This window comes from Diaporthe citri (assembly GCF_014595645.1).
Source record: "Diaporthe citri strain NFHF-8-4 chromosome Unknown scaffold_5, whole genome shotgun sequence".
In the NCBI taxonomy this organism is placed as follows: Eukaryota; Fungi; Ascomycota; class Sordariomycetes; order Diaporthales; family Diaporthaceae; genus Diaporthe; species Diaporthe citri.
In genome coordinates, this window is record NW_025064850.1 from 2,860,586 (window position 1) to 2,887,613 (window position 27,028).

The window sequence follows — 27,028 nt, forward strand, 5'->3', positions numbered from 1 at the left end:
AGTGTAATGGGAGGCTGTGGAATGGAATCAGGTACCTTGCCACCCCCCTGCCGCTACCTAGCCGACAGGGGTCGTTGCAAGCGGACTCTGGCGCTTTCGGCAAGCGGCTGGAAGTCACTGGAAAGGTCCAGCAGGAACTTTCTATCTAGAACATTCTTCGACTGCACGCCCCACCAGGCAGCTCAGCAACCACTTGATAAAATCCCAACTGCTTCGTCTCCCTCGAGCGACTTGCAACCTCTCCCCATCATCAACAATCCTCTCTACCACACTACAAGTGAGATCATTACATCTCCTCTTCCATTTTCCTTTTTCTCAATCGAGGTTTTGCAACTTGATTTGCACTCGACACTACGATTCTGTGATACCCCGCAACCTCATCTTTTCACCCTCACAACCCATTAACGACACAACACTTCTCTCCACCACAAACAGTCACCATGGCTCCCGCTGTTGGTATTGATCTGGGCACAACCTACTCTTGTGTGGGTGTGTACCGTGATGACCGCATTGAGATGTGAGTATTTGCCTGTTCCCCCGAGAAGCCCAGCCTCGTCTTTTGCGTTCTGGCACCTCGCCCTCGCCATCAATCGTCTGGCAATTTCGTCAGGCAACCATACTGACTATGTTTACAGTATCGCAAACGACCAGGGAAACCGGACCACACCTTCCTTCGTCGCATTCACCGACACTGAGCGTCTGATCGGAGATGCCGCCAAGAACCAGGTCGCCATGAACCCTCACAACACCGTCTTCGACGCGAAGCGGTTGATTGGCCGCAAGTTCCAGGACTCTGAGGTCCAGGCCGACATGAAGCACTTCCCCTTCAAGATCATCGAGAAGGGTGGCAAGCCCAACATCGAGGTCGAGTTCAAGGGCGAGACCAAGACCTTCACCCCTGAGGAGATCTCCTCTATGGTCCTGACCAAGATGCGTGAGACCGCCGAGTCTTACCTTGGTGGCACCGTCAACAACGCCGTCATCACTGTTCCCGCCTACTTCAACGACTCTCAGCGTCAAGCCACCAAGGACGCTGGTCTCATTGCTGGCCTTAACGTTCTGCGTATCATCAACGAGCCCACCGCGGCCGCCATCGCCTACGGTCTCGACAAGAAGGTCGAGGGCGAGCGCAACGTCCTGATCTTCGATCTGGGTGGTGGCACTTTCGATGTGTCGCTCCTGACCATTGAGGAGGGTATCTTCGAGGTCAAGTCTACTGCCGGAGACACTCACCTGGGCGGTGAAGACTTCGACAACCGCCTCGTTAACCACTTCGTTAACGAATTCAAGAGAAAGCATAAGAAAGAGTAAAGTCTTCCCCTTCCAAAAATACATGTTTGACAACATACTAACGCAAGTTTTAGTCTGAGCACCAACGCTCGCGCTCTGCGTCGTCTCCGCACTGCTTGTGAGCGTGCCAAGCGAACTCTGTCTTCCTCCGCGCAGACCTCCATCGAGATCGACTCCCTGTTCGAGGGTATCGACTTCTACACCTCCATCACCCGTGCTCGTTTCGAGGAACTGTGCCAGGACCTGTTCCGCTCCACCCTGCAGCCCGTCGACCGTGTCCTGACCGACGCCAAGATCGACAAGTCCCAGGTTCACGAGATCGTCCTGGTCGGCGGTTCCACCCGTATCCCCCGTATCCAGAAGCTGATCACCGACTACTTCAACGGCAAGGAGCCCAACAAGTCCATCAACCCCGACGAGGCCGTCGCATACGGCGCTGCCGTTCAGGCCGCAATTCTGTCGGGCGACACGAGCTCCAAGTCGACCAACGAGATCCTACTGCTCGATGTTGCGCCGCTATCCATCGGTATTGAGACCGCTGGTGGCATGATGACCAAGCTCATCCCCCGTAACACCACTATCCCTACCAAGAAGTCTGAGGTCTTCTCGACCTTCTCCGACAACCAGCCTGGTGTGCTTATCCAGGTCTACGAGGGTGAGCGTCAGCGCACCAAGGACAACAACCTGCTCGGCAAGTTCGAGCTGACCGGCATCCCCCCTGCGCCTCGTGGTGTCCCTCAGATCGAGGTTACCTTCGATGTTGACGCCAACGGAATCATCAACGTCTCCGCGCTCGAGAAGGGCACTGGAAAGACCAACAAGATTGTCATTACGAACGACAAGGGCCGTCTCTCCAAGGAGGACATCGAGCGCATGCTTGCTGAGGCCGAGAAATTCAAGGACGAGGACGAGGCTGAGGCTCGCCGTGTCTCTGCCAAGAACGGCCTCGAGTCGTACGCTTACTCTCTGCGCAACACCCTGTCCGACTCCAAGGTCGACGAGAAGCTCGATGCTGCCGACAAGGAGAAGCTCAAGACCGAGATTGACAAGGTCGTCAACTGGCTCGACGAGAACCAGCAGGCCGCTCGTGAGGAGTACGAGGACCAGCAGAAGGAGCTGGAGGGTGTCGCCAACCCCATCATGATGAAGTTCTACGGTGCTGGCGGCGCTCCCGGCGGCCCTGGCGGCGCTCCCGGCGGCTTCCCTGGCGCTCCCGGCGGCGGTGCTCCCGGCGCTGGTGGCGACGACGGCCCCACCGTCGAGGAGGTCGACTAAATTGTTAATCGGAAGCCAAATCGCGGCGAGACTTTGAATTTGCAGTGCGCGGTCAATCTGTCTTGTTAGGCGATGGATGTGCTCAGGGTGGATTAGACGTTTTCCTTTTTCTCATGATGACTTAATGATACAGGGCAAAAGTTTTCGGATGGGCATACAAGTGCATGGGCGTACTTAATGGATTCCCAGTATCGAAATGAAATCAAAAAGAAATTCATAACACATTGTTCCACTTTTTGCATCGTGACATGTCATTCATTGCAGCCTGGATCATTAAGGCATGTCTGCAAACATGTTGCTGGTCTGCGATTTCGGGGTATATTTGATGTTTGTACATGAAAGTGACCATTATTTATCATGAAGCTGTTCCATTCCTGATCTTCTCCATCCGTTCCATCTCCCACTTCTGATAATCGGCGTCACTGACAGTCGGCGCCTCGACCTGCTCGCTGAAGGCCGTCCCTGGCAGTACCCTCTCGCGGCGCTCGCGCCAGACGTCCTCGCTGTTGGGCCTGCCGTGGCCGTACTTTGCGAGGTGCTTCTTCCTGTAGTGCTCGCGGATCATGTCGTCCTTGACGGGCCCCGGCTGGTATCCCTTGACGCGCATGCAAAACCAGAAGTCGTCCCAGTTCTCGCTGCACGAGCGCACCGCGCCGTACCGGTAGATGTTGTTCCACTGCCCTCCCAGCGACTGGCAGTAGAAGGCCTGGTTGAAGGCCTGCTCGCAGTCCATGGTCGTCGGTAGCAGCGACTCGGCGAGCGGGGAGAGCCGCGGCTCGGTGGGCGGGGAGAGGGTTTCGGTGGCTGTCGGTGTTATTGCTTGTGATGTGCTTGATGGGTCTGCTTCTGAGGGCGAGGGCGGGGTGGCGGAGCCGGACCACCATGAGGACCAGGACGACGAGGTCTCGGGCGCCGCCGGCGGGGTTCTTGATGCGTCGGCTGGAGGTTGCTGTGAGGGTGGCTGCTGTGTCGGGGAAGAGGGTTGATTTGTCGCGTTCCTTGCGTTCCGGAGCTCCCCCGCCAGCTCCTCGAGGAACTTCGTGATCTCTGGGTCGGTCTCTGGGGACGACGTCGAGGACTGTGGTGGTTGCGCCGCCGCAGGAGCCTCCCCGGAGCTTTGCGATGCTGCAGGCTTATCGGGAGCCGACCCCCCCCAAAGCCAGCCCATTGCGTAGTACGTCGCTTCTGGTTGATGTGAAGTTGGTCGAAGGATCCGTCGCGGCCTGGGAGGAAGGAGAGAACAAGAAGAATGAGCTGTTTCGCGAGGGGTATCGTCAAACTTGCAGTATGCTCTCTTTGTTGGAGGAGATGTTGTATCTCGGCTGCTTGGTGAAAATGGAATTTCCAAACCCCAACCCTGGGAGCCGGAGGGGGAGGCAGGGGGTCCCCTCCATGGCGAGACCCTTCTTCGGATCCAGTGTAGCGCGTCGGGAGATGACCTCATTGGCGTCGAGTGAGGTTCGCGCCGCACGAGTGTGCCCACGGCGCCCACCTGCCGTATGCAATGAGATGCCTCAGCCTGTCATTAACTGGGCCTTGGTTGAGCGAGGACGGCCGGCTGGGACTCATTGACAACGCAGAGATTACACGCACATCCAGTCGACGACATGGAGCACATTATTATTCTCACGTCGAATACTACCTCTGTTGCCTGACGACTGGACGGCCAGAGCAGCTGGCTAATCCCATCGGCAAGTGGGAGGGAAGATATTCAGCTCAAAGTCATCCTCTGGCACGATAATGAAGCCATGATACCTCGGCGACTTTTTCTTGGCCCTGCCAGGGCGCAAGCCTTGGCCAGCGGACCTCTCACCAAGTCATGTCTTGCTCGTCTCCCTCATGCGTCTGCTCTTCTGTCTCCTGCCGGGTTATCTTTGGCCTCGCGCACAATAGGTACTCGTGGGCATCTGCCGTCTGGGAACTCTCCCAGTGGACGACCTACCCTCCAACCAACCAGCTTCGGCAAACACCTCGGGAGGTGGGAGACGACCGCCACGGGCGATGAGAAATCTGGGCATCTTGCGCTGGACCTAACGAGACCATTCTCTTCTACGACAACCTGTTCCCTTTGAAGCTGAGCTATGGGTGGATGAGCTACCTGGTGGGTCGCCCGTGGGGAGCAGACCAAGACCTGTCGAACCTTCTCCAGAGGTTCAACAAGTCCTCGCTGGGCATCGCCGACCCCATCAACTTGGTGAAACGCGGCATCCCAAAAGATGATACTCTGGTAAGAGACACTCTCCCTGTCGCTCTGCCTTGCGAGCACTTTTGGGTAGATGTGCTCTGAGACTGCTCCGAGGTGATCTATCAGGAAAATGCTGACAACGACAATGAAGAAAGTCACAGAAATCATACCTCGACTGAAGGATGGCGGAGCGTTCGTCAAATTCAGCCACCCACCAGAAATGGTATTATTCCCCTGATCTCCTCCCACCCCCTCATATTGCTTAAGGATTCCCGAGCATCTTGCACACAGAAGCGGTAACTTTATCTCCTGCCTCGCTTGTACGACATTAATGTCGGCAGTATGGTCTTCCTGTCTTGGTAGCGCTCGGAGGAACAATTTCTTGATGGCTATTCTCTTGCCGATCAACTAGACCAAAGACGGCTCATTCACTGATATTTCCCAAACAGACTCCGGAACAGGTGGAAGAAAAGCTGTCCAAGTACTTGCAGGAGAAGTCCATAAAGCCTTGGTTCAACCCCTTCCGAGGACTCCAGGTCAGCCTTGTCAGGAATTCCATGGCTTGAAGACCTCGCCGCCAACCTCCCGCGTGGGAGGGTAAGGATTGAGTTCATAGCAAAAGAACCAGGCGCCGAGGCCGTGGAGCTCTCTCAGGAGACCGTCTTCAGTCTCTTTCGCAGATTTGGAAAGATCGCCGACATCCAGGCACGGCCATCAGACTCCAAGGTGGTCCCAAGATACGCCTACCTCGATAACAGCTTCGTGAGAGATGCAATCATGGCGAAGAACTGCCTCCATGGAATTGTGGTTCCGGAAGAGCTCGGTGGAGGTAAAGCCGGTACGAAGCTTCGGCTCTCATATGAGCGGTTTACCAAAAACCACCGCTTCTGGGACTGGCTCAGCAACCACCCTCGAATTGTTATCCCAATCGTTGCGGGTCTGCTTGCAGCGATCACCGTCGTCATTTTCGACCCGATCCGCGAATTCTTCATCAAGGCCCATATCCAGAAGTCTTTCAGTCTTTCGGACAACACGATTTTCCAGTGGTTCAAGCGCCACACCAACGATATCCTAGCATTCAGGAAAAACAAGACGGAAGACGCTGGTCTGACAGCCCTATTTACACACCGACGAGACGCCATTGAGCAGATCCAGAAATGGTTGATGGAGTCTGCAGACACTTTTATTGTCGTTCAGGGCCCACGAGGCTCAGGCAAAGAGGATCTGGTTATGGACCAAGCGTTGGGTGGCCGGAAGGACGTCTTGGTGATTGACTGCAAGCCAATCATTGCAGCCAGAGGGGAGAGCGGCACAATCAAGAAGCTCGCCAGCGCTGTTGGGTACCGCCCAGTCTTCTCTTGGGCGAACCAATTAAGCAGTCTCATCGATCTTGCCATTCAGAGCACCACTGGTGTCAAACCTGGCTTTTCGGAAACGCTTGACTCGCAGCTCAACAAGATCCTTCACAATACGGCCGCTGCCCTGAAGGAGGTGTCTTTGTCAGGTCGTGACCACGACTTTGGAGACGCCGACTCGAGCGATGATGCTTTCCTTGAGGCACACCTGGAGAAGAGAGCAGTAGTAGTCATCGACAACTTCCTTCTCAAGAATGAGGAGACCAGCATCATGTATGATAAGCTCTCGGAGTGGGCAGCGGCACTCGTTCAGGCCAACATCGCCCACGTAGTCTTCATGACTAGCGACACTTCGTATTCGAAACCGCTTTCCAAATCACTGCCGGATCGAGTATTCCGTACCATCTCGCTCGGTGACCTTTCACCCGATGTCGCAAAGAAGTACGTCATGAGCCACTTCGTCCAAACCAAACCAAAGGGTCGCGGCAGAGAGGAAGACGCGAAGGCGGAGGACTCTCCGCCGGAGCGCAAGCAGGGCTTTAGGGAACTGGATGAGGTGATCGAGGTTCTCGGCGGCCGCCTCACCGACTTGGAGTTCCTCGCCAGGCGCATGAAGACAGGGCAGAGCCCACGGCAAGCCGTGCAGGAGATCATCGAGCAGAGCGCGTCAGAGATCATCAAACTGTACCTGCTTCCCAACAAGGGCGACAGGAAGTACTCAACGGAGCAGGCGTGGTTCCTGATTAAGGAGATCGCCAAGAAGGAGTCGCTGCGCTATAACGAAGTCCTGCTCTCCAACACGTTTGCCTCGTCGACGAGCGCTGGCGTCGAGAACGGCGAGATGGCCCTCGAGACCCTCGCCAACGCCGAGCTCATTACCGTCAGGTCCCACCGTGGCCGCCCGCAGACAATCCAGGCTGGTAAGCCAGTGTACCAGGCGGCCTTCGCCGCGCTGCTGCACGACCCAGTGCTGAAAGCCCGGCTGGACCTGGCTGTCCTGACCGAGTTGGCCAAGGTTGAGGGAAAGACCATCGACAAGGTAAGTTGCGCTCGCTGGATAACAGTGCCTGTTTATCCGCCAGCGAGTCTTCCTCCATAATGACGAGACTAGCTCCGCTTCTTTATCAACAGGTCGAAACAGAGCTCAGTCTGTTGGGCTCACTTCCCCGGCAGCCTCGCGAGACTACCGAGCGGATCAACTATCTGCTCAACAAACTGCAGACTTCGCATAGTAAGATTGCTGGGTTCCAGAAGGACATGGCAGCTCTGAAAAAGGTCCTGGCTCAGGAAGCCTAAAACCAAGGTGCTTGTGAAAATGGATACCAGCTGTAAAAGAGGGGAAGGAGGAAGTAGGCGGGAAAACAAGGTAGTGTAGTTCGGTGATCAAGGGAGTTTATCGGGGAAATGGAGGCCATCGAAGGCCAGAACGACTGCAAAACGCCCTTCTCCGTAAAATTCAAGGCCGATAACATGCAGATAGATGAGACCATGCGATTGCCTTGAAATGGTCTTGAGCAAGGCTGTGAGTGTTGTGCGATTGAAGCATAGACAGATTTTGTGCGTGCGCTGTGCGATCTGGGTGACGGTAGTCTCATATTTGTCCATGCCGGGCAGTATGCCTGAGTCACAGGGCGAAGGCACTTCAATATGATGCTTGACGGTGTCAAACTAGCTTGAGATGGCTTCAACCTTGATGGAAGAGACCGGCCTGGTGTTAAGCTTGACAGTGTCAACACGGATGCACTAGGCACGGCCTGACACCAAGACTTCGTGTGCGAAAGAGTGGCTTCTAACACAACACTGGTTTGCAGAAGTAGATTTCTATAATTGTGATCAAGGAGGTTCATCGGGAGGGGAGTGGAGGTCATCGAAGATCGGGACGATTTTGAACAAACACCCTTCTCCGTACAAATCAAGGTCGGCAACATGCAGATATACGAGACCATGTTTTTGCAGAGGAGGAAGCAGGGAGCAAGGTTTTTGTACCGTAGCAAAGGTCATTCTGAAAATTTTAGCTTGACGGCATGAATTTCATCGTTGGCTTTCTCCCCTCAAAAGACGCCTTTGCATTTTAACATACTCCGCTCGCAACGTGGTATAGAGTAGAACCGACAAACTGCCTCCCGAAGCGGTATCTTCGCACCAACATGTCGACAGAGACCCCGTCACAGTCTCTCGGTTACAGACGTGGCATCCCATCCATCTCGATCATTACGCGACCATGCTGGCCTCGCCTACAGCACCACTCAGCACCTCGCAGCCTTGAGAAAACATAATCCTCGCCGGCAGGTCACGGCCGTTCTCGATACTGTAATAGTTGCCTGCAGCCACGTTAGCCGGATGAGCGCCACATATTAAGACGACCCGTGCGCGGATTGTGTGTCCTTACCTCTTGGCACAAACCACATACCCCCCTTGCCGATACTGAATGTCGTATCCGCCACCGTGACCTGGACGCGCCCGGAGAAGACGAAGAAGGCCATATGCATCTTCCTCGCGTTCTTGGGCTTCTTCTCCGAGTGCGGCGGCAGGTCGACCACGCCGGCCCCGAAGAAGGGCGTGCTCAGCGTCTTCGCGAACTTGAAGGTCGCGTTGCGGATCTCGCGGGTGACGATGGCCCCCGCCGACACGGCCAGCTGCTCTTCGGCCACCTCGATCTGCTCGTCTGGGCCCGGGGGGTTGAGCTCGTGCTCGGGCTGCCAGACGACCACCTCACCCGAGATGGAGTCGGCGTTTTCCTCCCACGGCTCGAGCTCGTCCTCCTCTGAGTCGTAGTCTCGGCGCTTGCTCTTCTTCCCCGCAGCGGGCCTGCCGGCCTTGCGACGAGCCGCCTTGTGCTCCGCCTCTGGCTCGTCGTAGCGGACAATCTCCTTGATGCGCGGAAGTCTGATGTGTTGCTTGCCGTCGTCAAAGACCTCGTCGTCATCAAGCTCGACGTGCTCGTTCTTCCAGTACTGGAGCGGCTGGTAGGAAGTTCGCCCGGATCGCGTCGTCAAGCCGCCCGGAGTCTCACGCCGCGATATTATCAAGCCTCGGGATTTTGGCAGTGGTGGCCCGCGCGGCACCTCTGCGAGTGACGTATCACCAACGCCAGTAGATATCCTCGGCTTTTTGGCTTGCTTCTGCTTGGGTACAGTCGGCTTCTTCGCTGCCATTGAAGAATTGTTACTCCCCGCAGCTGTAGTAGCCATAGGCCGGCCGCGTTTCCGTCCACTATTTTGCTGAGACGATTCGCCTGTTTCGTCTTCAGCGACATCGGACACACGTTTTGCCTTCTTCTTTGTTGGCTGCTCAGCGGTCTCCTCTTCGGCGGCCTTGTTCTTGGATGGCCTTCCTCTCTTTTTGCCAGCACGTGGAGGCTCTACGTCGGCCTCGACAGATTGCATGATCGGCTCCTCCTCGGGTTGCTCTTCGGCTATTTCTTCTGGGGCGTCTTCTGGTTCTTCGACAGGGGCTGCTTTCTTGGGTCGCCCCTTGCGCTTGGCCGCAGGGGGTGCAGGTGGCTCATCTTCCACTTGCTCTTCCTCGGCATCTGCAGGCTCCGTAGCGTCGTCATACTCCTCAGCCGCCTCATCGTCCTCCTCGGCATAGTCGTCACCTCCGTCTAGAATAGCCATTGATTCCTCGTCGAGCTGGGGCTCCTCCTCCTCCTCAGCAGGCGAAACGTGGCCATTTGTAGTCGCAACCGCCTTGCCCTTCCCATTGATACCATTCGTCTTTGGGAGGCTCGGCTTGTTCTTAAAATCGAGCTTCCGCTGAGGAGGCTTCGAAGGTCTTGGGGAAGATGATGCGTCGTCACTGGGCCGTACGACAGACCCCCGGATCGGAGATGATGAGTGGCCGAGGTGGGGATTTCGCTTTGCTGGCGACTGCATGTTGGTCTTTGGCGGCGACCTGGCGCGCGCCGGAGGGAAGCGACTGCCATTCATGAATGCTGATGGCGCTGGACCGGTGGCTGAGGTGGAGGTACCGCGTCAGTCTGTCTCTGAAAAGCTGTGCGACTCAGGAGGCCGGCCCGCGGAAGAAGAAGAAGAAGGGGCTCGCTCACTCTCGTCAATATCCATAGGCTCCTCGTCGCTTTCTTCGTCCTCGTCATCCTCAACACGATTCTGGCTGTCCTTTTCAGGGGAGGAAAAGATGTCGTCCAGTGGCTGCATGCCATGCTCGTCGCGGGCACCGGTATCCTTGAGAAAGACGCCTGTTTTCCTACCAGGCAGAAGGCCAGTCAGCAGTGCGCGACGTGTATTTCGACTTTGAATTGTCTCACCGGCCCCTGACACCCAAGTCATGAAAAGCCTCGCTTTGCGCATTGGAGCGCCGTTGCGCCGATGGACGCGGCGCCATGTCGCGCGGTTGTGGATATTAAGACAACCCGGGGAGAAACAAAAACAGCTGCCGGCCTGCCAACTTGCGCGGGAGGTTATTTATGACAATGCCGATAAAAATGGTAAGCAGCCAGGAAGAAGAGCACCAGCGAACGGGATGCGATTCAATGCGATACTTGTCACAAGAGACAATCCGAGGTCAATTTTGGTGTTTGTTGTCGAGACCCAGGGCCGGGGGGTGTGCTGTGGTTCTGCGGTTCAGTCTTGGAAGCACTGACTGGAGGGGAGCTAGGGCCACCACCACCCAGGGTACATAAGTACGTGGATAGCACTTGGGGAAATCTGAGCTGGACGCGACCCTGACGCGCATGGGACGCGCATAACGGCTATGATTGCGCCCGCGCTTTACCCTTCATGGATCCAAAGTCAACAAAAAAGACCGTCTGGCGGCGTCATCCAACACCGCCGAGGTTCCTGTCTCAGCCTCGAACGAAGCAGACAACGCCCCGGTCTGCGCCCCGCGATAAAATCAAACAAAAATAAAAGAAATACACATGGAGGACACGCAAATGACCGAGGCCGACACGGCGCTCGAGACGCCAGCCTCGGACGTCTTCATCCCGCCCTCGATCCACGACGGCCCGCTCCTCGCCGGCGAGAGCTACTCGCACTTCTCGCCCGTGCCGCCCGCCCTCGCATCCCCGTCCTCGGAGCCCGGCGACGGCCCAGCTTGCTGCCTAGGTGTCGACGAGGCCGGGCGCGGGCCCGTGCTGGGCCCCATGGTCTACGGCGTCTTCTACCTGCCGCTCGAGCTGTCCGACCCGCTGCTGCGCGCGGAGCACCACTTCGACGACTCCAAGGTGCTAACCCCCGCCGTGCGCTCCGCCCTGATGGAGAAGCTGTGCACGCCCTCGGCCTCGGGCTCCGACGGCGCAAGCGACAACGCGCTGCACTCCCGCTGCGGCTGGGCGACCACGTCCCTGTCCGCCCGCGACATCTCCGCCAACATGCTCCGGCCCTCGGCCGCGTACAACCTCAACGCCCAGGCCATGGACGCCACCGTCGCGCTGATCCAGGGCGTGCTCGCCCGCGGCGTCAACGTCAGGGAGATCTACGTCGACACCATCGGCCAGCCCGCCGCCTACCAGAAGAGGCTCGAGCGCATCTTCCCCGCCATCAACATCACCGTCGCCAAGAAGGCCGACTCCCTCTACCCCTGCGTGTCCGCCGCCAGCGTCTGCGCAAAGGTGACGAGGGACGCCGCCCTCGAGGTCCTGTACAGGCGCCACGCCGGCCGCGGGGACGGGGAGCAGGCCGAGGCGGCCGGGATGGCGTGGGGCTCCGGCTACCCTTCTGACGGGAGGTGCGTCGGCTGGATGAGGTCCAACATGCACCCCGTGTTCGGGTGGGGCCCCGAGTGCAGGTTCAGCTGGGGCACGGCGAAGGACATGATCGAGGCCAAGGGGGCCGGTATCAAGGTTGAGTGGCCCGTCGAGGACGACGGCGAGACGGCCAGGTTGACCGACTTTTTCGTGGCGAGCGAGGGCCGGGACAAGGACGCGGATGAGCTGGGCGCATGGTTCGGGACACCTGCTGGGCTAGAAGCTTTTTAGGACTGTCTACAGGGAACGGAGTAAGGGGTTTGATTCTGCAGCATTAGGAGTTCAGGTGTTCGAGGCTTTCTAAGGGGGTTATGAAACTACAGGATATCCTGCGCCGGCTTGGGTAGTAATGCGCGCAAACCCAAAAGTACATATATAAACAGTCCCACAACGATCAAATGTCGTCCTCATCCTCATCCTTATCCCGTCGCTTCCCCTTTGAGTCGAGCGTTTCCAAGCTGATCGAGTCGGTGTCCTTCCGGGGTGGCATGGCCAGTGCCGACCTTGCCGTCTCGTTGCTTTCCAGAAAATCCCGAAGCTTCTGCTTCCCAATCTCGACGGCCTGGTTGGTAGCAGCATTGCTCATCTGCATCATGGGTCCTAGAAGGTTCAGGTTGTATGCAAGATACGTGCCGCCTGCGGTGAGGCACAGCAATATGAACAGGACGGGGTTGCGCAGGACTAGACAATGTCAGTACGGACACAAGGTTACACAGTGTCGCCAAAGAGCAAGACTTACCCATCCATATCTCGTTCCACCCGAGCACCAAAAGGACCACGTAGAAATAAAGAGGTATCTGCGTCATACCACCCAGAGCACTGCGCTTCGCCTCCACGTAGACGCCATCGGCTGTCTTCTTGAAGCGGATCACGAGATCCTGCCTCTTGCTCTCGCTGAGCACCGTCATTTCCTCCTCGAGGCTCTTGCCTTCCTCCTCGTCGACGCCGCCGATCGGAGAGAGATCTTCTTCGTCCCCGGGCTCGACCCCGGCAGGCTGGTTGCCGATGAACGCAGGCAGGTCGGGTGGGCCATACGTCTCTGACAGCCTGAACCTCGAAAGGAGCGGGATGAGGACAAGGGTCGACTCGCGGGCACGAGTATAGATACCCTCGATATCGTCACTGGGGCGCCAGATCCTGGGGACACCTGACTCATCGTAACGGAACTTGTCCTCAAAGTTCTCACGTAGCTTGAGGAGAATATTGCCTTCCATCACCTCCTCCTCGACCTTCTCGCGCAGTGCCACCCAGCTCTTGCGGCGCAGCCTCCAAAGCCCGATCTCGACCTCTTCGTCGGTGGCCTCCAGGTTCTTGGCCCGGTCCTTGAAACGATCTTGTGCCTCATTGACAATGGAGACGAAAACGCGCCAGATGCGATCCCACAAATCCTTCTCAGTGGTTGGTTTCTCTCCGTCCTCTGGAGCGCCCGAGCCGCCACGCCCAGAGCCGATTTTGTTGAACTCCAGGCCGACAGCGTCGCCGAGACGAGACTTGACCCAGCGTTCGACGCGAGTGGCCAGACGACGCATCTCCTCTTTCCTCAGTCTTGCGCCGACTTCATCCAGCTCCTTACCGAACATCAAGTATTGCGGCTTGAAGTTGGTCCACGGAACGCCTTCGATGGCCAGGCTCTGCGCCTCCTTCTTGTAGATGTCCAGGGTCTTCCTCTTCTGCTTTTCGACAATCTCGGCAAATTCGTAATGGCCACCAGCCTTCTGGCCGGCCTTGACGGCGTTCGTGACGGCGTCTGTGAAAGCGGCGACGCCGGCCTTGTGAGCTGCAGTGAGCTGGCCATGATATAGTGCCTTCAGACGCGAATCAATCTTCTCTTCGAGCTCAACGTGCTTCCTCTTGTAGACCCCTTTGTGATATCGGCTCGCTTGTGTCTCAAATGCCCTGGTGGTCTTCTCCCGAGAAGCCTTGCCGGTTGCGCCCAGGTCTGGCAGTACCGTCGGCTTGCCCACACGGACTGCCTCTGCTTGCTGCTCTTCGAGGGGCGCGACTGCGGCGTCGAAAGAGGTCAGGACCTCCCGGGCAATCTCGTCGCAACGGAACTGAGCAAGCAACTCCTGTTGAGTCGGCAGATCGAGGTCCTTGTTGTTGACGATCTGGTCCCAGATGCCCTCCGCATACACGGGGAAGCCGTCGGCAGGAATCCTGCGGTGGTATTCTGCTAGGAATACCCCGCCGTCGAATTCCTGATCCTTGGTTGAGCGATGCCCTGCCACGAACCTCTTGCCCAGATTGTCGACCTCTGCTACGAACTTGTCGGGCTGCAAGATCTTGTGGGGCAGAGCCGCGAAAGCGAAGTCGAAGTAGTCCTCGATCTTGGACTCCTCAAGCCCCGGAGGTTTGGACAGCGAGGTCCAGATCTTGGTGAGATCCTGGACCAGCGTGTTGCGAAGGTTCGCGAGGGGGGTAGTTCCCAGGTGATCGCGGATGACGAAGAAGAGCAGAGATCTGGGCGTTGACTGCTTGTCTTTGAGGAAGAGCTGCAGATTGACCTCAAAGACGGTCTTGAGGAGGCCCATGTTTGCACCCTGGTACAGACCAACCTGATGCTCCCAAATATTGACAATCAGGACCTCGCTCGTTGCCAGGGCGAACAGGGCGCTCTTCCTCTCGAAATCTTGGTCTTCGCCCCTCTCACGGCCGTCGGTACCCTCGACGTCCATGACCAGGATGTTGTCCGCAAGCTTGACGGAGCCATCGGCCGTGCTTTCTTTCTTGTTCTTAGACATCCATATTCCTTTTGTGGTTTGACGGCGTTCCGTCTCGGACATGACACTGAAGTCGGTGCCAAACAGGTTGTTCAACAGGGTCGACTTTCCGGTGGACTGGGAGCCAAAGACGGAGATAAGGTGATAGTTGAAGCCAGCGTTGGCTACCTGGGTGCCGGAGAGATAGTGGCTCAGGTTGGAGCTGCAGCATGGTCAGAACCCGGGCGGGCGAGGGCAATGAGGTGCAGCGGAGAACAATGGAGGCACGTACTTGTACTGCTTGTCCTCGTCGATGACTTGGACGCCATGGTCATATTGTTCAGCAGCCGGCTCGTCGCCGACCGCGGCGAAGTGGCCGTTCATGATGGGTTTGGTAACTGGAGGAGGACTGGGATTTTAAAGCAAGACAGGTTTAGGAACGGGTTATGGCCATGCTTGTTGACGGGCGCGGTGGGTGGGAGAAGTGGATGCCACCGAGGTTGGACAACGAGGCCAGAGTCTGAAATTGGACGAGGTGGTTCGCGTATGCAGTGAATGGCATGCTGCCCCAGTTCCCCCAGCAGCCGGCAGCTCGAGTGTCAAGCTGGCCTGTCCTGGGCCGCTAACGAGTGCAGGGGCGTTTCCCCTATCGGATGACAGCTTGATCCCCGTCGAGTCGCCTGACACCCTGCACCAGTGCAGTCGTTGGTTTTGATCGTTCACATTCACTTGCCCGCCTGACGGCCGCTGTCACCAGGACAGCATTGTGATATGACTGGGCTGAATATTTGTGTGTGGTTCTGACACAGTACGCAGGTACCTACCCAGGTACCTACCCAGGTGCCTTAGACAGGTAGATAGCTGGCCCCTTCAGGGTCTAGCAGTCCAGCCAGCAATTCCAACAAGCTCAAGCTCAGTCCAACCTGCCGCCACCATCTGCCACTGATGATGTTGCGAGTGGCACAAGTGACTACCTAATTGTGATGACCCGATCTCCGTGTCCTTCCACAATTGTCCAAGCATTTACAGCGAAGCTCCTGAATCTGCCTCATCTCGTCTGCAAGCCATGACCCCTCCTGCACTCCGTCACTCTATCCATCCCCTTTTGAAGCTGTAACCCTGAAGTGAGCCCCAACCTCGCCCATCTCCAACCGCGCCCCCGCCCCCACCCCCCGACGCCCAACACCCCTCGCACTGACTTCTCACCGCCTGTACCCACTCCACTCATCAAGAACTCTTCTCCCGGCAAAACACTGCCTCATCATGAGCAATTCTGCCTCGGCTCTCACAACAAAATCCCACGATTACGAGCGCCAGTGGTTTAGCGGTAAAATCCATCGTTGCCATCGATGGGCCCCCGGTTCGACTCCGGGCTGGCGCATAGCTTTTGCACTGTGTTCCTCGTATCCCAGGCTTCAGGACTTTACTTTTTTGGGATCAAAGGCCACTGAAGACAGATAAAGATGTGGATGCCAAGATCCGGGGACTGGAGAACTCTCAACGCTGCGAGGAAACCAGAAAATGTGACAAACTCTTTCGGGTATTTGATCGTGGATAAGCGTGCGGCGTACTGTTCCGTAGAAAACGTTGAGATGGACGTGTGCTGTTTTCGGACGACCGAACACTCTTTTTGACCACGAGCTTGAGAGTCCTGGCACGAGGCACATTTCAGCCCATTCCATTTCTGTTGGACATGGACGCTATCCATGGGATGAAGGCCTAGAACTTCTGAAGCCAGGTATCAGCCTAGTCTATGTGACATGGACCAGCCTCAAAGGCGCCGGTGCTGAAGTATGTGGTGTGTACAAGGACCGGTCGAGATATAACCAACTTCGGGAAGCCCCATCGGAGGGCGGTTCATTGAACACATAATCTCGATCGTATGGTGGCTTCGCTTATCCATACTTCGAGATGAGCTTCTTCATGATTGACATAGCCCCGCCTCTATATCCACCACCAAACATGGCAAAGTGGTTGAGGTGGTGATATCTGTATCAACAGCATTGTCAGTCACAGCAGAAAGCAAACAGGGAGAAGAGATACTCACAACTCGTAAAGCGCCACCCGATCCTCCCACTCCTCCCTTGGCTCCGCCTTGGGAATCAACTTCTCGTACTCCTTCCAGAAGCCGCCAAAACCTCCGAACATGCGCATGTCCCCGAGTTCATATTCTGAATGCCCGTAGACAGCAGAGGCATCATAGACGACTTCTTCAACCCCTCCCTGTCCCGCGATAATGCCCCGGCTGTGATTCCCACTCCACAGGTCGCCGTGGATCACCACCGGCTTGATTCCCTTGACCGTGTCATCCCCGATCAGTCTTGGAACAACTTTTGCAGCAACGGTTTCCAAGGCCTTCTCGAAGTCACCGTCCTTCCCGTTCGACTTGACGCACTGCTTCCCGATGGGCCGCAGGCGGTTGTTCGCGTAGAAATCCGCCCACGACTCCTTCCACGAGTTATCCTGTTCCGTCGAGCCGCAGCATGTCGTCACAGGGAACCCAAACATGGGCCTGTCGTAGCCCTCCGGCACGGCGCCACGGTGGTGTGCAGCTTCGCCATCTTCTGCGCCAGGGACAGCCCAGAGCCCTCGGGGCCGGACCCTCGCAGGTCGAGGAAGTCGGTGGCGAGGAAGAACTTGCCTGGCGAGTCGTTGAGCTCGCCGTTGGCGTGCGACTCGGGGCAGAAGTTCGGGACGGCGTTGTGAATCGCGTTTAGGGACTCGTGCTCGCCGGCGAACATGACCTTTGCGTCCGTGCCGGTCCCCGTCTTGACGAAGTACCTCACCTCTTTGCCATCCTTGGTGCCCGATATCTTGAAGGTTGATGAGAAGCCGGAGCCGCCGTGTGATGCCTGCTTGGTTGTGTCGGGGTCAAGGCCAAGGGCGGCGAGGATGGCCGAATCCACGGTCGGGGCCATCTTTTACAGATCCAAAAGGGGCCGTCTTGAGTAATAGTGTACAAAGGGGAGAGTCGCTGGTTATGGGTTTGAGTAGGGAAGGTGTGAGTTCTGTTGAAGATGAGAGCTCAATGATTGAAGGTGATCGTTGAAATCGAGACCTCGGGTGAAGTCACTGTGTGAGCTGGTTGTGACGTCACCCACCTATGACGATTTCTGGTGTCTTCTTCAACCAGACAGTGATCAGGACGACTCAGAACACGATCTCGTCCGCGATCAATTCCCGAGGTGATCATGGTGTTTTCGGTCTTTCGGGAACTGGCGCTTTTTGGGTGAGCAGCGGTGCTAGAACTAGGCGTGTTAGTCGCCCCTGAACCGGGTCATGCCATGCGAGGGATACCACTTACGCCAACGGCGGGCACCTCCACTTACACTTGACTTGTCAATGTCAGCACGCACGCCCTTTGAATTCTTGGAATTTTGATACTCTCATTGCGTAAAGCAGCTATGGTTCTCGCTGGCTGTTGCGCCTTTCTGACACAAGGGTATTTCTCCATTTCTCATAGCAAACATTTGAGAGTATGAGCTGTGCATCATGTCGGCTTCATCGTCCTGACACGTATGCATGCCAATGTTCCTCAACAGGGACATGTGATACTGGTGCACACCCACATGCCTCCGTGTTTTCTCAGGCCTGAGCTACCGTGCCTCGCTAATGATACCCGGCCGCTCGTATCATATAGACAGGCAGCCTTTGCCACGGCCCCATTTTCACTTCTTGGATTTTCGTCCCAAAATTTCTTCGCATCTATGTCAAGGCAGGCATGATCTACCATGCCGGCCCCATTATTCCTTGGCTTGGGGGATTTCCTGCGCCGCAGTCCGTAGCGGCCGTGTCGAGGCCGTTGACTCGGCAGTCCGCCTCCGGCCCAGCGGAAGTCCAAATTTTTGCCAGCCGGCGGTCTCCTTCCGTTTCCAGACCGGAGCCGGTTTGGCAACAGAGCCGCCGGCAGAAGGTATTCTTATCTCTTTCGCGGGATGATCACAAGCCTCCCGCGTCTGCCTGTGCTCCTCCTTGTCAAAACATGCTGCGCAGGGGCAGACGAGTGGGCTCTGGTAGGAGTTGTGGCTCGCGCTTTGCGCAGGGTGGTACGAAGCGCGAAACCCGAGGACCATGGCGAAGGAATCGGTACGTATATACATATATATGTGCGTGCTAGGGTCCCGTCGGGAAGAGCCGGATAAAAGTCGGTATTGAGCCGCTGCTCTCAAGAGGCAAGGTGCATATGGGAGCGAGTGGCTGAGGTGATTCGCGGGTTCTTTGAGTGGGGACTAGCACCAGGATTTCTACCCTTTTTGAGCCGCAAGGTAAGGAGTGATAAAATTATGGCTGGACTTGATTCTAGAAAACTCTTCTTGTGGGAGCGTGAGTCTTTATATGCCTGGGTGCTTATTGCCGCCTCAGGGGTAGGTTGCGTGAAGGCCGAGTAGTCGCGACGCGAGAGGAATTATTGCACTGCAGTTGGAGTCCGTCGTACGAGACTTGTCGACGTACTCGAAATTCCCCGGCTACTTTTCTCTTGCGTACTTCACCATTACACACAAAGGCAGGAGCCCAGGTCGATCCATCTTGGCACTTGATTGTGATACAACTTAAGATTACTCCAGCTGCTGTGCTCTGGGTCTCGGGTATTTCCTGTGACGACGTGCTCTACCGTACTCTATGAACGATCATCATCGGCAAACTTGTGGTTCCAGAAGCCTCTGAAGTGCTTCTCGTTGCCCCTGTCCGCAATCAACTTGACCTCAGCAGGGGTCAGCTTGAAGCTCGGTAGCTTCGACAGGAAGCTCTTGAGTCTCTCCTCCTTGGAACTGGTTGTGATAGCAACAACACCTTGGTCCAGAATCCATCTCAGTGCGACATCCCCTTCCGAGACACCGTACTTCTTTGCTAGTTGTGCATAGACGTCATCCAAGGGGCCGGGCTTTGCCTTTGTAACGGCCGTTAGCCCCGCATACGCCGAGACAGCTATACTGTTCTTCCGGTGGAAGTCGAGTAAGTCGCCGTGCTGCAAATAAGGATGGAACTCGATCTGGTTGATAGCAGGTGGGACCTTGGCGGTCTCGAGGACAACCTCGAGGTGCTTCTGTAGGAAGTTGGACACGCCGATCGATTTAGCCCGACCTGAGGCCTTGATGGCCTCAACCTCCGCCCACTTCTGTTGGAGCAGCTTCGGGTCGCCGCCCGCAAAGAAGGGCGAGTGGATTAGGTAAAGGTCGACATAGTCCAGGCCCAGCTTCTGCAGGGAGGTGGTGAAGTCCTGCTCAATGGTCTTGTCGGCGCTGGGTTTGCTGAGCTTGGTAACCACGTAGAGCTTGTCCCTGGGCACTCCAGCTTCTTTAATGGCGAGGCCAAGCTCGGCCTCGTTGCCGTAGCCGTCTGCGCCGTCAAGGTGGAAGTAGCCTGACTTGATAGCTGTCACGGTGTCCGCGACAATCTTCTTGTCGATGGAGCCGGCAGCGTCGGCGCCACCCTTTTTGAAGTTTGCCGTGCCGAGCCCGTAGGCGATCTATCACATTTGTTGGTCACCAGCGACTTCAGGGCACTTTGGTGGGGCTCACCATAGGGATCTCTTCGCCATCGTTGAGCTTGAGATGCGGGATATACTCTAGCTGCTTGGGGTCTGCGCCTGTGGCATCTGGCTTGAATGAGGCTCCAGCAGAGTTCATCTTGGAGCACTGGTGGACAGTAAAGGTAGACCTGGGACTTAGTGACCAGCACGTCGGACGAATTGCACAAGATGAAGGTGTTATGAACTGCCGAGAGACGAAATACCGGGGGAGTCGATACATGTATGTAGAAGTGAAACAGTCTGATCCTCGGTCTGGAAAGTTACCGCCGATACTGCACAGTAAACTTGTTCTTATTCAGCGATCGGCACATAAACTCGCAAAGAACGGGAGCTTAAGCTTCCGTCGGATTGGATTTCCAGTCAGTGGGCTAATAGAGCTACGACAGAGCAGACACCCAGCCCGTTCGAATCCCACTCGCCACTCTACAGTCCCTTGCCCAAGGGCTTCGTGCCCACTGCATCTTCTTGGTCGTCAACTGCCAGGACAGGAAGCGCTGCTGTACTCCCTTGGTGAATCCTGCGGGGCAAATGGTGACGCCATCAAAGCTGCACGGCTCGTCAGTACCGTACCCGGGTCGGAGCTTCCTTCCAAGCTCCATTGCCGGGTTTCCAACTATGTACCCTCGGCCGGGGGGAGGGGGTGGTACAACAAACATCACACAGTTTCCGGGTAAGGGTTTCGCCAGCTTCCTATCTCTCTCACATCTCACATTGCCCCCGACCACACTGCTGCCAGTGAGTGCCTCACTGACTGTGGGAAACGAAGCAGGAGGCAATGGAGATGCCGCTCAGCTCAATCTCCACTTGACAGGCAGTGTCCACAATGAATTAGAATTTACAGGAAGAAGGGTCCGTCATACCTAGCACCTCGCAAGTTCTGGCCCGTCGCCTTTAAGCCCAACCGGTTCGCTGCGCCATGGCCTGGCCAGGTGAGACCCAACTCATAATAAATCAGGCAACATCCTCGCGGTCCCCTCCAAGAGAACCTCGAGGATCACTTCATCCCTCATCTCTTGCACAAATTCGGGAGCATGTGTCATGGTGAAGCCTCTCAAGACCAAGAAGAAAAACAAACCCTTATCGGCGCCCTCCTTGCCACCGGCCGCAGATGGTGCAAACGAACAACCGAAGAAAGCCACCGCCGCGATGACCTCTTCGTCAAGGCCTGGTAACACCCACCAGGCCGACACCAAGATCCACACTACCGCAAATGCCGCACTGAACGATGGGAAGACCACACTCAAGTCCGTAGAGTTCGCCGAGGCCCAGCCAAAGCAGGCGCTGGGGCCAGGTGCAGGAAAAGACAACAGTGAAATGGGGCTCAGCATATATGCGCGTCCGTTCGTCCCAGAGATTCTTACTGTCATCAACACTCTTCCCCCCCGGGAGGTACAGTCTACAGCACCAAGGAAAGCAATCAATTTTGCGGACTTTGTCGGCATATCCTTCGGATCTTTTGCGACCTCCCTACCGAGCTTGCCTATGCCCGCCCTCGACTTCCTCGCAGAGACCAGCAGCAGGAGCAGTATTCGCAACGCGAAGGAATACGAGGACTTCTTCCAGTTCCATCTCCGTGAGGAAACCCAAGCTCAGCAGACGCAAAATGAGGCATACTCCTTGTACGGCCAGGAAGTGACGATAAAACCCCACTCGCTCGATTTTCAGTCTTTTCAAAGTCAAGGAGAGACGATATGCTCGTTGCGGGTCCCCGGAATAAGAGAAAACAGCCCGTTTATTGAAGATGATGATGTGATCTATCTCCGAAGACTTGTATACGGCCGAGATGGTAGCCCACTCCTCATGAGGGAGTGGTTAGAGTGGACGAAGGCGAAGACACACACCAGCAATGTGCCACACCAGAGGCACATGTTCAAAAAGGACGGCCCAGCCCCAGGGTGGACAAATGTCTTGTATGTTGCGCGCGTGCTCAGTGTCTCACGCCCAAATCAGTTGCTCATACTTCGAGTAAGGGGCCTACCTGGCGGTGGGTTCGCGCCGGAGCGCACAGAGAGATTCAACGTGCAGTTCCCCTACCCTGTCGAGAGGTACCTCCCGATGCAGTATGCGCTTCCCCATGTACGGCGGGGGCTTACACAACTCCGAGAGTATCAGGAACCGAGGGACGGGCTGGAGGATGGCGGTACAAGCAAGCTCGTCGACCCACAAACCCAACAAGCAGTGCACTGGATTCAGTCGATGCTATTCCCAACTCTACGAGACTCTCAAATGCAGGAAAACCTCCACGCTGGCCAGTTTCGCCAAAACTTCTTCGACCAAGTGCTCAACTGGGAGCAAAAGAAAGCGGTCGAGGCAGTTTGCGAAGGAAAATATGGCAAGCTGCCGTACCTGATATCTGGGCCGCCTGGAACAGGGAAGACGAAGACTATCATCGAGACTGCATTGCAGCTCCTTAAGAATACGAGCGCTCATGGCCATATCCTCCTGTGTGCACCCTCAGATCCTGCGGCAGACACACTAGTCCATCGCCTGCGGCAGCATCTCAACACCAGCGAGGTGTTGCGGTTGAATAGACCAGGCCGCACATTCGCTGAAGTGCCTGGGGCTGTCTTGCCATACTGCAGCATCGTGAACAACACTTTCACACTGCCAGCTCTCCAAGAACTCATGAAGTATCGTGTGGTCGTCACAACCTGCCGCGACTCTTCTCTGCTTGCTCAAGCCAGGACGACGAATTCCGACCTTTACACGATGGAGAATTCCCTACGGAACCTGACCAGGTATGGCGTCTTACCGTCTATCACTTCCCAGACGCCGGTCCGCTATCATCGTCTTGCCAGGTCATTTCCACAGTGTCGGCGTCCCCTTCACACTACCCATGATACTAATTGTTGTTTCGTATTCTAGATCCTTTCATCCGCTAGACAGTGCCCCAGAGAGTACCAAACTCCACTGGTCTGCACTCCTCATCGACGAGGCCGCTCAAGCCACCGAGCCCGAAGCTTTGATACCCCTGACTGTTGTTGCGCCGCCCCTGAACGCTCCTGAGAACCTGTCACCACTGTTCGTCCTGGCTGGCGATGAGCACCAACTGGGCCCACGAACGTCGCTTTCTTCCTCGCCTCTCAAGCTGTCCCTTTTCGCCCGGCTATTCAAGCGGGCGGTATACGCAGATCACCCTCTAGCGAGGGGCAAGCCCCTGACGAAGTCTTTACTGCCAATTCCCTGTCCTGCGTTCGCCAACCTGAAGCGCAATTACCGTTCTCACCCAGCCATTCTCGCAGTGCCATCCAGTCTCTTCTATGCTGACGACTTAGAACCAGAAGCGAGCGACACAAACCGCCTGGCGGACTGGGACGGGTGGCGTGGCCGACACTGGCCAGTGCTCTTCCATGACAACGCCTCTCAAGACGAACTCGAGCTTCCGGGTTTGATGGAGGGCACGGGCGGGTGGTTCAATGCTGGAGAAGCCGACATCGCCTGCCAGTATGCGGCCTCACTCGTGACATCGGGACTAGTCGAGCAAAGCGAGGTTTGCATCATGTCTCCGTTCAAAGCCCAAGTCCAACGGCTGCGCAAGCACATGCGAGACCGCCGCATGTGGGATGTGAACATTGGCCCGCTGGAGGCATTCCAGGGGCTCGAACGGGGAGTAGTGATACTCTGTGTAACAAGGTCGAGGGCAAAGTTCCTTGAGCAAGACCAACACATGGGATGGGGCGTCATCGGCGACCCGAACAAGATGAACGTAGCACTCACAAGAGCCAAGTTCGGGCTTATTGTCATTGGCGGACGGGAGCTTCTGGTTGAGGACCCTAATTGGAAGGCGTTTGTGAGGTATTGCGAACGGAATGGCCTTGCCGCGGGAGAGGCAGAGGCCAGTGACGAATACGTCCGTGGCGACAACTCACACCAGCGAACTCGACTGGAAAAGGTCCTTATTGAAAAGGAGAGGAACTCGAAGCTGCAACACGTGGACGAGGGATGGGGACAACGATGCGACCTGAATACGGATCAAGAAATGTGGACGATGGGCATGGTGGAGCCACCGCCAGAGCTGTCAAGCAACGGATATTGAGGCTATGCAGAGAGCCAAAGAGAAGCGTCGTTCTCAGGGAAGATTTGGATAGAATAGAGAGCGTGTCGTTAGGATATGGACATGATAATCTTGCACTATCCTAGAGCGACGGTTTCACATCGGGAGGACCTGTCGTCCCGTTCTCGATACAACTTGGCACCAAAGAATTGATGCTCTTGGATTAAAATTCTCCTTGAGTACGAAGAGCAGTGATGAACCATGTAGTTACAATACTGGATCGTGACCTGTGAACCAAGCCAACGTTGAGACTGAGACGTTGGGGAGAGAAGCCCTCGTAACCCTCGTAACCCTCGTTGGGATCCTCCCCGGGGGCGGGGGAGGGGGTTCCTTCAGAGGGTGGGTGGCGAGGATGCTACGGATGTAACTCTAGGTGAGTAGCGGATCTGACATCACCATGAACTCGCAATCTTCGAGGAAGCTAATGCGCCCCGAGGATCTCTACACACCGTGGCGCCGTAGCCACCGCAGAATGACATCTTCCACCTCGGTCTCACGGAATAGAAGACGGTGACACAGTTTGTTGTCGCAAAAGCCCGTTGCTTTGAAACACAAATGTCACCTCGGCAGTCCCGGACTCTACTCTGTCTGTTCAGTAGAAGCGACCGTTGGAACTGCGACATGCGCCAAGTGTAATTCCTCCGCCGCAGATCTTGCAAATGCCGTTGCGCACAATCCTTCCACACCAGCTCCGGCGTATCCCTACCACGGCCCCGGCTACTGTCGCCCGCCGCCTCTCCTCCATGTCCGAACAACTCATCCACAGCGGCAACGGGACCGTCCCGACCCAGTCCGCTTCCACGTCGACGCCGTCGACGAAGGAGACCCTTGATGCCGAGCGCAGCGAGAGCCTGAACAAGCAAGCCTCGCAGCAGCAAGCCAATGGCAACGGCGATGGCGCCCACACACTTGCGACCCTGCCCAAGTCATGGCGCTTCACCTCGCAGCTTCCGCCCGACCCGCTCTTCCCCACGCCCGCCGACTCCCACAAGACCCCGAGGGACCAGATCACGCCGAGGCAGGTCCGCGGTGGGCTCTTCACATTCGTCGGCCAGTGACCCAGACCGACCCGGAGCTGCTCGCCGTCTCCCCCGCGGCCCTGCGCGACCTGAACATCAAGCCCGCCGAGGCCACCACCGACGGTTTCCGCCAGTGGGCGGCCGGCAACGTCCTCCTGGGCTGGGACGAGGAGCGGCTCACGGGCGGGTACCCGTGGGCGCAGCTGTACGGCGGGTTCCAGTTCGGCCAGTGGGCGGGCCAGCTCGGCGACGGGCGGGCCATCAGCCTGTTCGAGACGACGACGCCCGCGCCCACGGCTTCCGCCAGCGACCCCTGGGCGGCCGGCGGGGACGAGACGGTGTACGAGGTGCAGCTCAAGGGCGCGGGCATGACGCCCTACAGCCGGTTCGCGGACGGCAAGGCCGTGCTGCGGAGCAGCATCCGCGAGTTCGTCGTCAGCGAGGCGCTGAACGCGCTCGGGATCCCGACGACGCGCGCACTGGCGCTCAGCCTGCTCCCGAACAGCAGGGTGCGCCGCGAGACCTTCGAGCCGGGAGCCATCGTCGTGCGCTTCGCACAGAGCTGGGTGCGCTTGGGCAACTTTGACATCCTTCGCGCCCGCGGTGACAGGGACTCGATCCGCAAGCTGGCCACGTACGTCGCCGAGGAGGTGCTGGGTGGCTGGGAGCGGCTGCCGGCGAGGCTCAGCAACCCTCAGAAGCCGGCCGACGCGCCGGACCTGGAGCGCCCGCCGCGCGGACTGGTTGGCAAGGACGAAGTGCAAGGTCCCTCGGACGTGGCGGAGAACCGCTTCGCGAGGATGTACCGGGAGGTTGTGCGTCGCAACGCTCTGACCGTCGCTAAGTGGCAGGCCTACGGATTCATGAACGGCGTGCTGAACACGGACAACACCTCTATCTACGGGCTTTCGATTGATTTTGGACCTTTCGCCTTTATGGACAACTTCGACCCGGCTTACACGCCCAACCACGACGACCACATGCTGCGATACAGCTACCGCAACCAGCCTACCATCATCTGGTGGAACCTCGTACGACTGGGCGAGGCAGTCGGTGAGCTGCTCGGCGCAGGCGATACTGTCGACAGCGACAAGTTTGTCGTGGATGGCGTGTCCGAGGGCCCAGAGGCGGACGAGCTAGTGTCGCGCGCCGAGAAGCTTATCGAGCAGGCTGGCGAAGAGTACAAGGCAGTGTTCCTAACCGAGTACAAGCGGCTCATGACGGCGAGGCTGGGCCTCCGGCGGTTCCATGAGTCCGACTTCCAGGACCTGTTCAGCGGCCTGCTCGACGCGATGGAGGCTCTGGAGCTGGACTTCCACCACACCTTCCGCCGCCTCAGCTACGTTAAGGTCGCGGACCTGGCCACCGAGGACCTGAGGAGGGAGACGGCCGGCGTCTTCTTCCACAAGGAGGGCATCAGCGCCACGGGCATCTCGGACGCCGATGCCCGGCAGCGGGTGGCTGCGTGGCTGGACAAGTGGCAGGCGCGGGTCGTCGAGGACTGGGGCGTGGAGGGCGAAGAGGGGAAGCGCGTGATCGAGCCGGCCAAGGAGGAGGAGAGGATGGCCGCGATGAAGAAGGTCAACCCGAGCTTTATCCCGCGGAGCTTTGTGCTGGACGAGATCATCCAGAGGGTGGAAAAGGGTGGCGAGCGTGATGTCCTGCGACGGGTCATGCACATGGCACTGCACCCCTTTGAGGAACAGTGGGACGGCGAGAAGTTTGAAGGGGCGCAGTACAAGGGCGACAGGGAAGAGGAAGTGAGATGGACAGGCGATGTGCCCAGGTTCCAGAGGGCTATGCAATGTAGCTGCAGCTCATAGAAGCAAGTGATTTGGAACCAACAACATTCTTTGCACATAGCCAGTCCATAGAAGATACCAGACAACTGACCGCGAGACTCTAAATGAGGCT

The 27,028-nt window shown here is 57.0% G+C and overlaps 11 protein-coding genes and 1 non-coding gene across 12 annotated transcripts; 6 read left to right on the top strand and 6 right to left on the bottom strand.

Moving 5' to 3' along the window:
• Positions 1 to 440: 440 nt before the first annotated feature.
• INS49_011393 (uncharacterized protein) lies at positions 441 to 2,565 on the top strand (the record flags this gene model as incomplete). The annotated part of the gene is made up of 3 exons (XM_043172111.1): positions 441 to 517; positions 636 to 1,307; positions 1,365 to 2,565. The coding sequence occupies 3 exons, from the start codon at positions 441 to 443 to the stop codon at positions 2,563 to 2,565; spliced, it is 1,950 nt and encodes a 649-aa protein (XP_043023856.1).
• Positions 2,566 to 2,920: 355 nt separating this feature from the next.
• On the bottom strand, positions 2,921 to 3,733 carry INS49_011394 (uncharacterized protein; the record flags this gene model as incomplete). The annotated part of the gene is made up of 1 exon (XM_043172112.1): positions 2,921 to 3,733. The coding sequence occupies one exon, from the start codon at positions 3,731 to 3,733 to the stop codon at positions 2,921 to 2,923; it is 813 nt and encodes a 270-aa protein (XP_043023857.1).
• A 651-nt stretch (positions 3,734 to 4,384) lies between these two features.
• Positions 4,385 to 7,401, top strand: INS49_011395 (uncharacterized protein; the record flags this gene model as incomplete). The annotated part of the gene is made up of 6 exons (XM_043172113.1): positions 4,385 to 4,543; positions 4,604 to 4,792; positions 4,902 to 4,973; positions 5,200 to 5,286; positions 5,360 to 7,144; positions 7,279 to 7,401. 6 exons carry the CDS (start codon positions 4,385 to 4,387, stop codon positions 7,399 to 7,401), a joined length of 2,415 nt encoding a protein of 804 aa, XP_043023858.1.
• Positions 7,402 to 8,316: 915 nt separating this feature from the next.
• INS49_011396 (uncharacterized protein) lies at positions 8,317 to 10,449 on the bottom strand (the record flags this gene model as incomplete). The annotated part of the gene is made up of 4 exons (XM_043172114.1): positions 8,317 to 8,426; positions 8,495 to 10,060; positions 10,154 to 10,311; positions 10,373 to 10,449. 4 exons carry the CDS (start codon positions 10,447 to 10,449, stop codon positions 8,317 to 8,319), a joined length of 1,911 nt encoding a protein of 636 aa, XP_043023859.1.
• Positions 10,450 to 10,984: 535 nt separating this feature from the next.
• INS49_011397 (uncharacterized protein) lies at positions 10,985 to 12,043 on the top strand (the record flags this gene model as incomplete). Its single annotated transcript, XM_043172115.1, has 1 exon — positions 10,985 to 12,043. One exon carries the CDS (start codon positions 10,985 to 10,987, stop codon positions 12,041 to 12,043), a length of 1,059 nt encoding a protein of 352 aa, XP_043023860.1.
• A 163-nt stretch (positions 12,044 to 12,206) lies between these two features.
• INS49_011398 (uncharacterized protein) lies at positions 12,207 to 14,895 on the bottom strand (the record flags this gene model as incomplete). Its single annotated transcript, XM_043172116.1, has 3 exons — positions 12,207 to 12,493; positions 12,552 to 14,734; positions 14,804 to 14,895. 3 exons carry the CDS (start codon positions 14,893 to 14,895, stop codon positions 12,207 to 12,209), a joined length of 2,562 nt encoding a protein of 853 aa, XP_043023861.1.
• A 926-nt stretch (positions 14,896 to 15,821) lies between these two features.
• INS49_011399 lies at positions 15,822 to 15,892 on the top strand. Its single transcript has one exon. It is a non-coding gene; the product is annotated as a tRNA-Gly (tRNA).
• A 514-nt stretch (positions 15,893 to 16,406) lies between these two features.
• Positions 16,407 to 17,429, bottom strand: INS49_011400 (uncharacterized protein; the record flags this gene model as incomplete). The annotated part of the gene is made up of 3 exons (XM_043172117.1): positions 16,407 to 16,500; positions 16,559 to 16,974; positions 17,052 to 17,429. The coding sequence occupies 3 exons, from the start codon at positions 17,427 to 17,429 to the stop codon at positions 16,407 to 16,409; spliced, it is 888 nt and encodes a 295-aa protein (XP_043023862.1).
• An 825-nt stretch (positions 17,430 to 18,254) lies between these two features.
• Positions 18,255 to 18,584, bottom strand: INS49_011401 (uncharacterized protein; the record flags this gene model as incomplete). The annotated part of the gene is made up of 1 exon (XM_043172118.1): positions 18,255 to 18,584. The coding sequence occupies one exon, from the start codon at positions 18,582 to 18,584 to the stop codon at positions 18,255 to 18,257; it is 330 nt and encodes a 109-aa protein (XP_043023863.1).
• A 545-nt stretch (positions 18,585 to 19,129) lies between these two features.
• Positions 19,130 to 20,138, bottom strand: INS49_011402 (uncharacterized protein; the record flags this gene model as incomplete). The annotated part of the gene is made up of 2 exons (XM_043172119.1): positions 19,130 to 19,978; positions 20,031 to 20,138. The coding sequence occupies 2 exons, from the start codon at positions 20,136 to 20,138 to the stop codon at positions 19,130 to 19,132; spliced, it is 957 nt and encodes a 318-aa protein (XP_043023864.1).
• Positions 20,139 to 21,187: 1,049 nt separating this feature from the next.
• On the top strand, positions 21,188 to 24,077 carry INS49_011403 (uncharacterized protein; the record flags this gene model as incomplete). The annotated part of the gene is made up of 2 exons (XM_043172120.1): positions 21,188 to 22,779; positions 22,928 to 24,077. 2 exons carry the CDS (start codon positions 21,188 to 21,190, stop codon positions 24,075 to 24,077), a joined length of 2,742 nt encoding a protein of 913 aa, XP_043023865.1.
• A 761-nt stretch (positions 24,078 to 24,838) lies between these two features.
• On the top strand, positions 24,839 to 26,937 carry INS49_011404 (uncharacterized protein; the record flags this gene model as incomplete). Its single annotated transcript, XM_043172121.1, has 2 exons — positions 24,839 to 25,117; positions 25,171 to 26,937. The coding sequence occupies 2 exons, from the start codon at positions 24,839 to 24,841 to the stop codon at positions 26,935 to 26,937; spliced, it is 2,046 nt and encodes a 681-aa protein (XP_043023866.1).
• Positions 26,938 to 27,028: the final 91 nt, after the last annotated feature.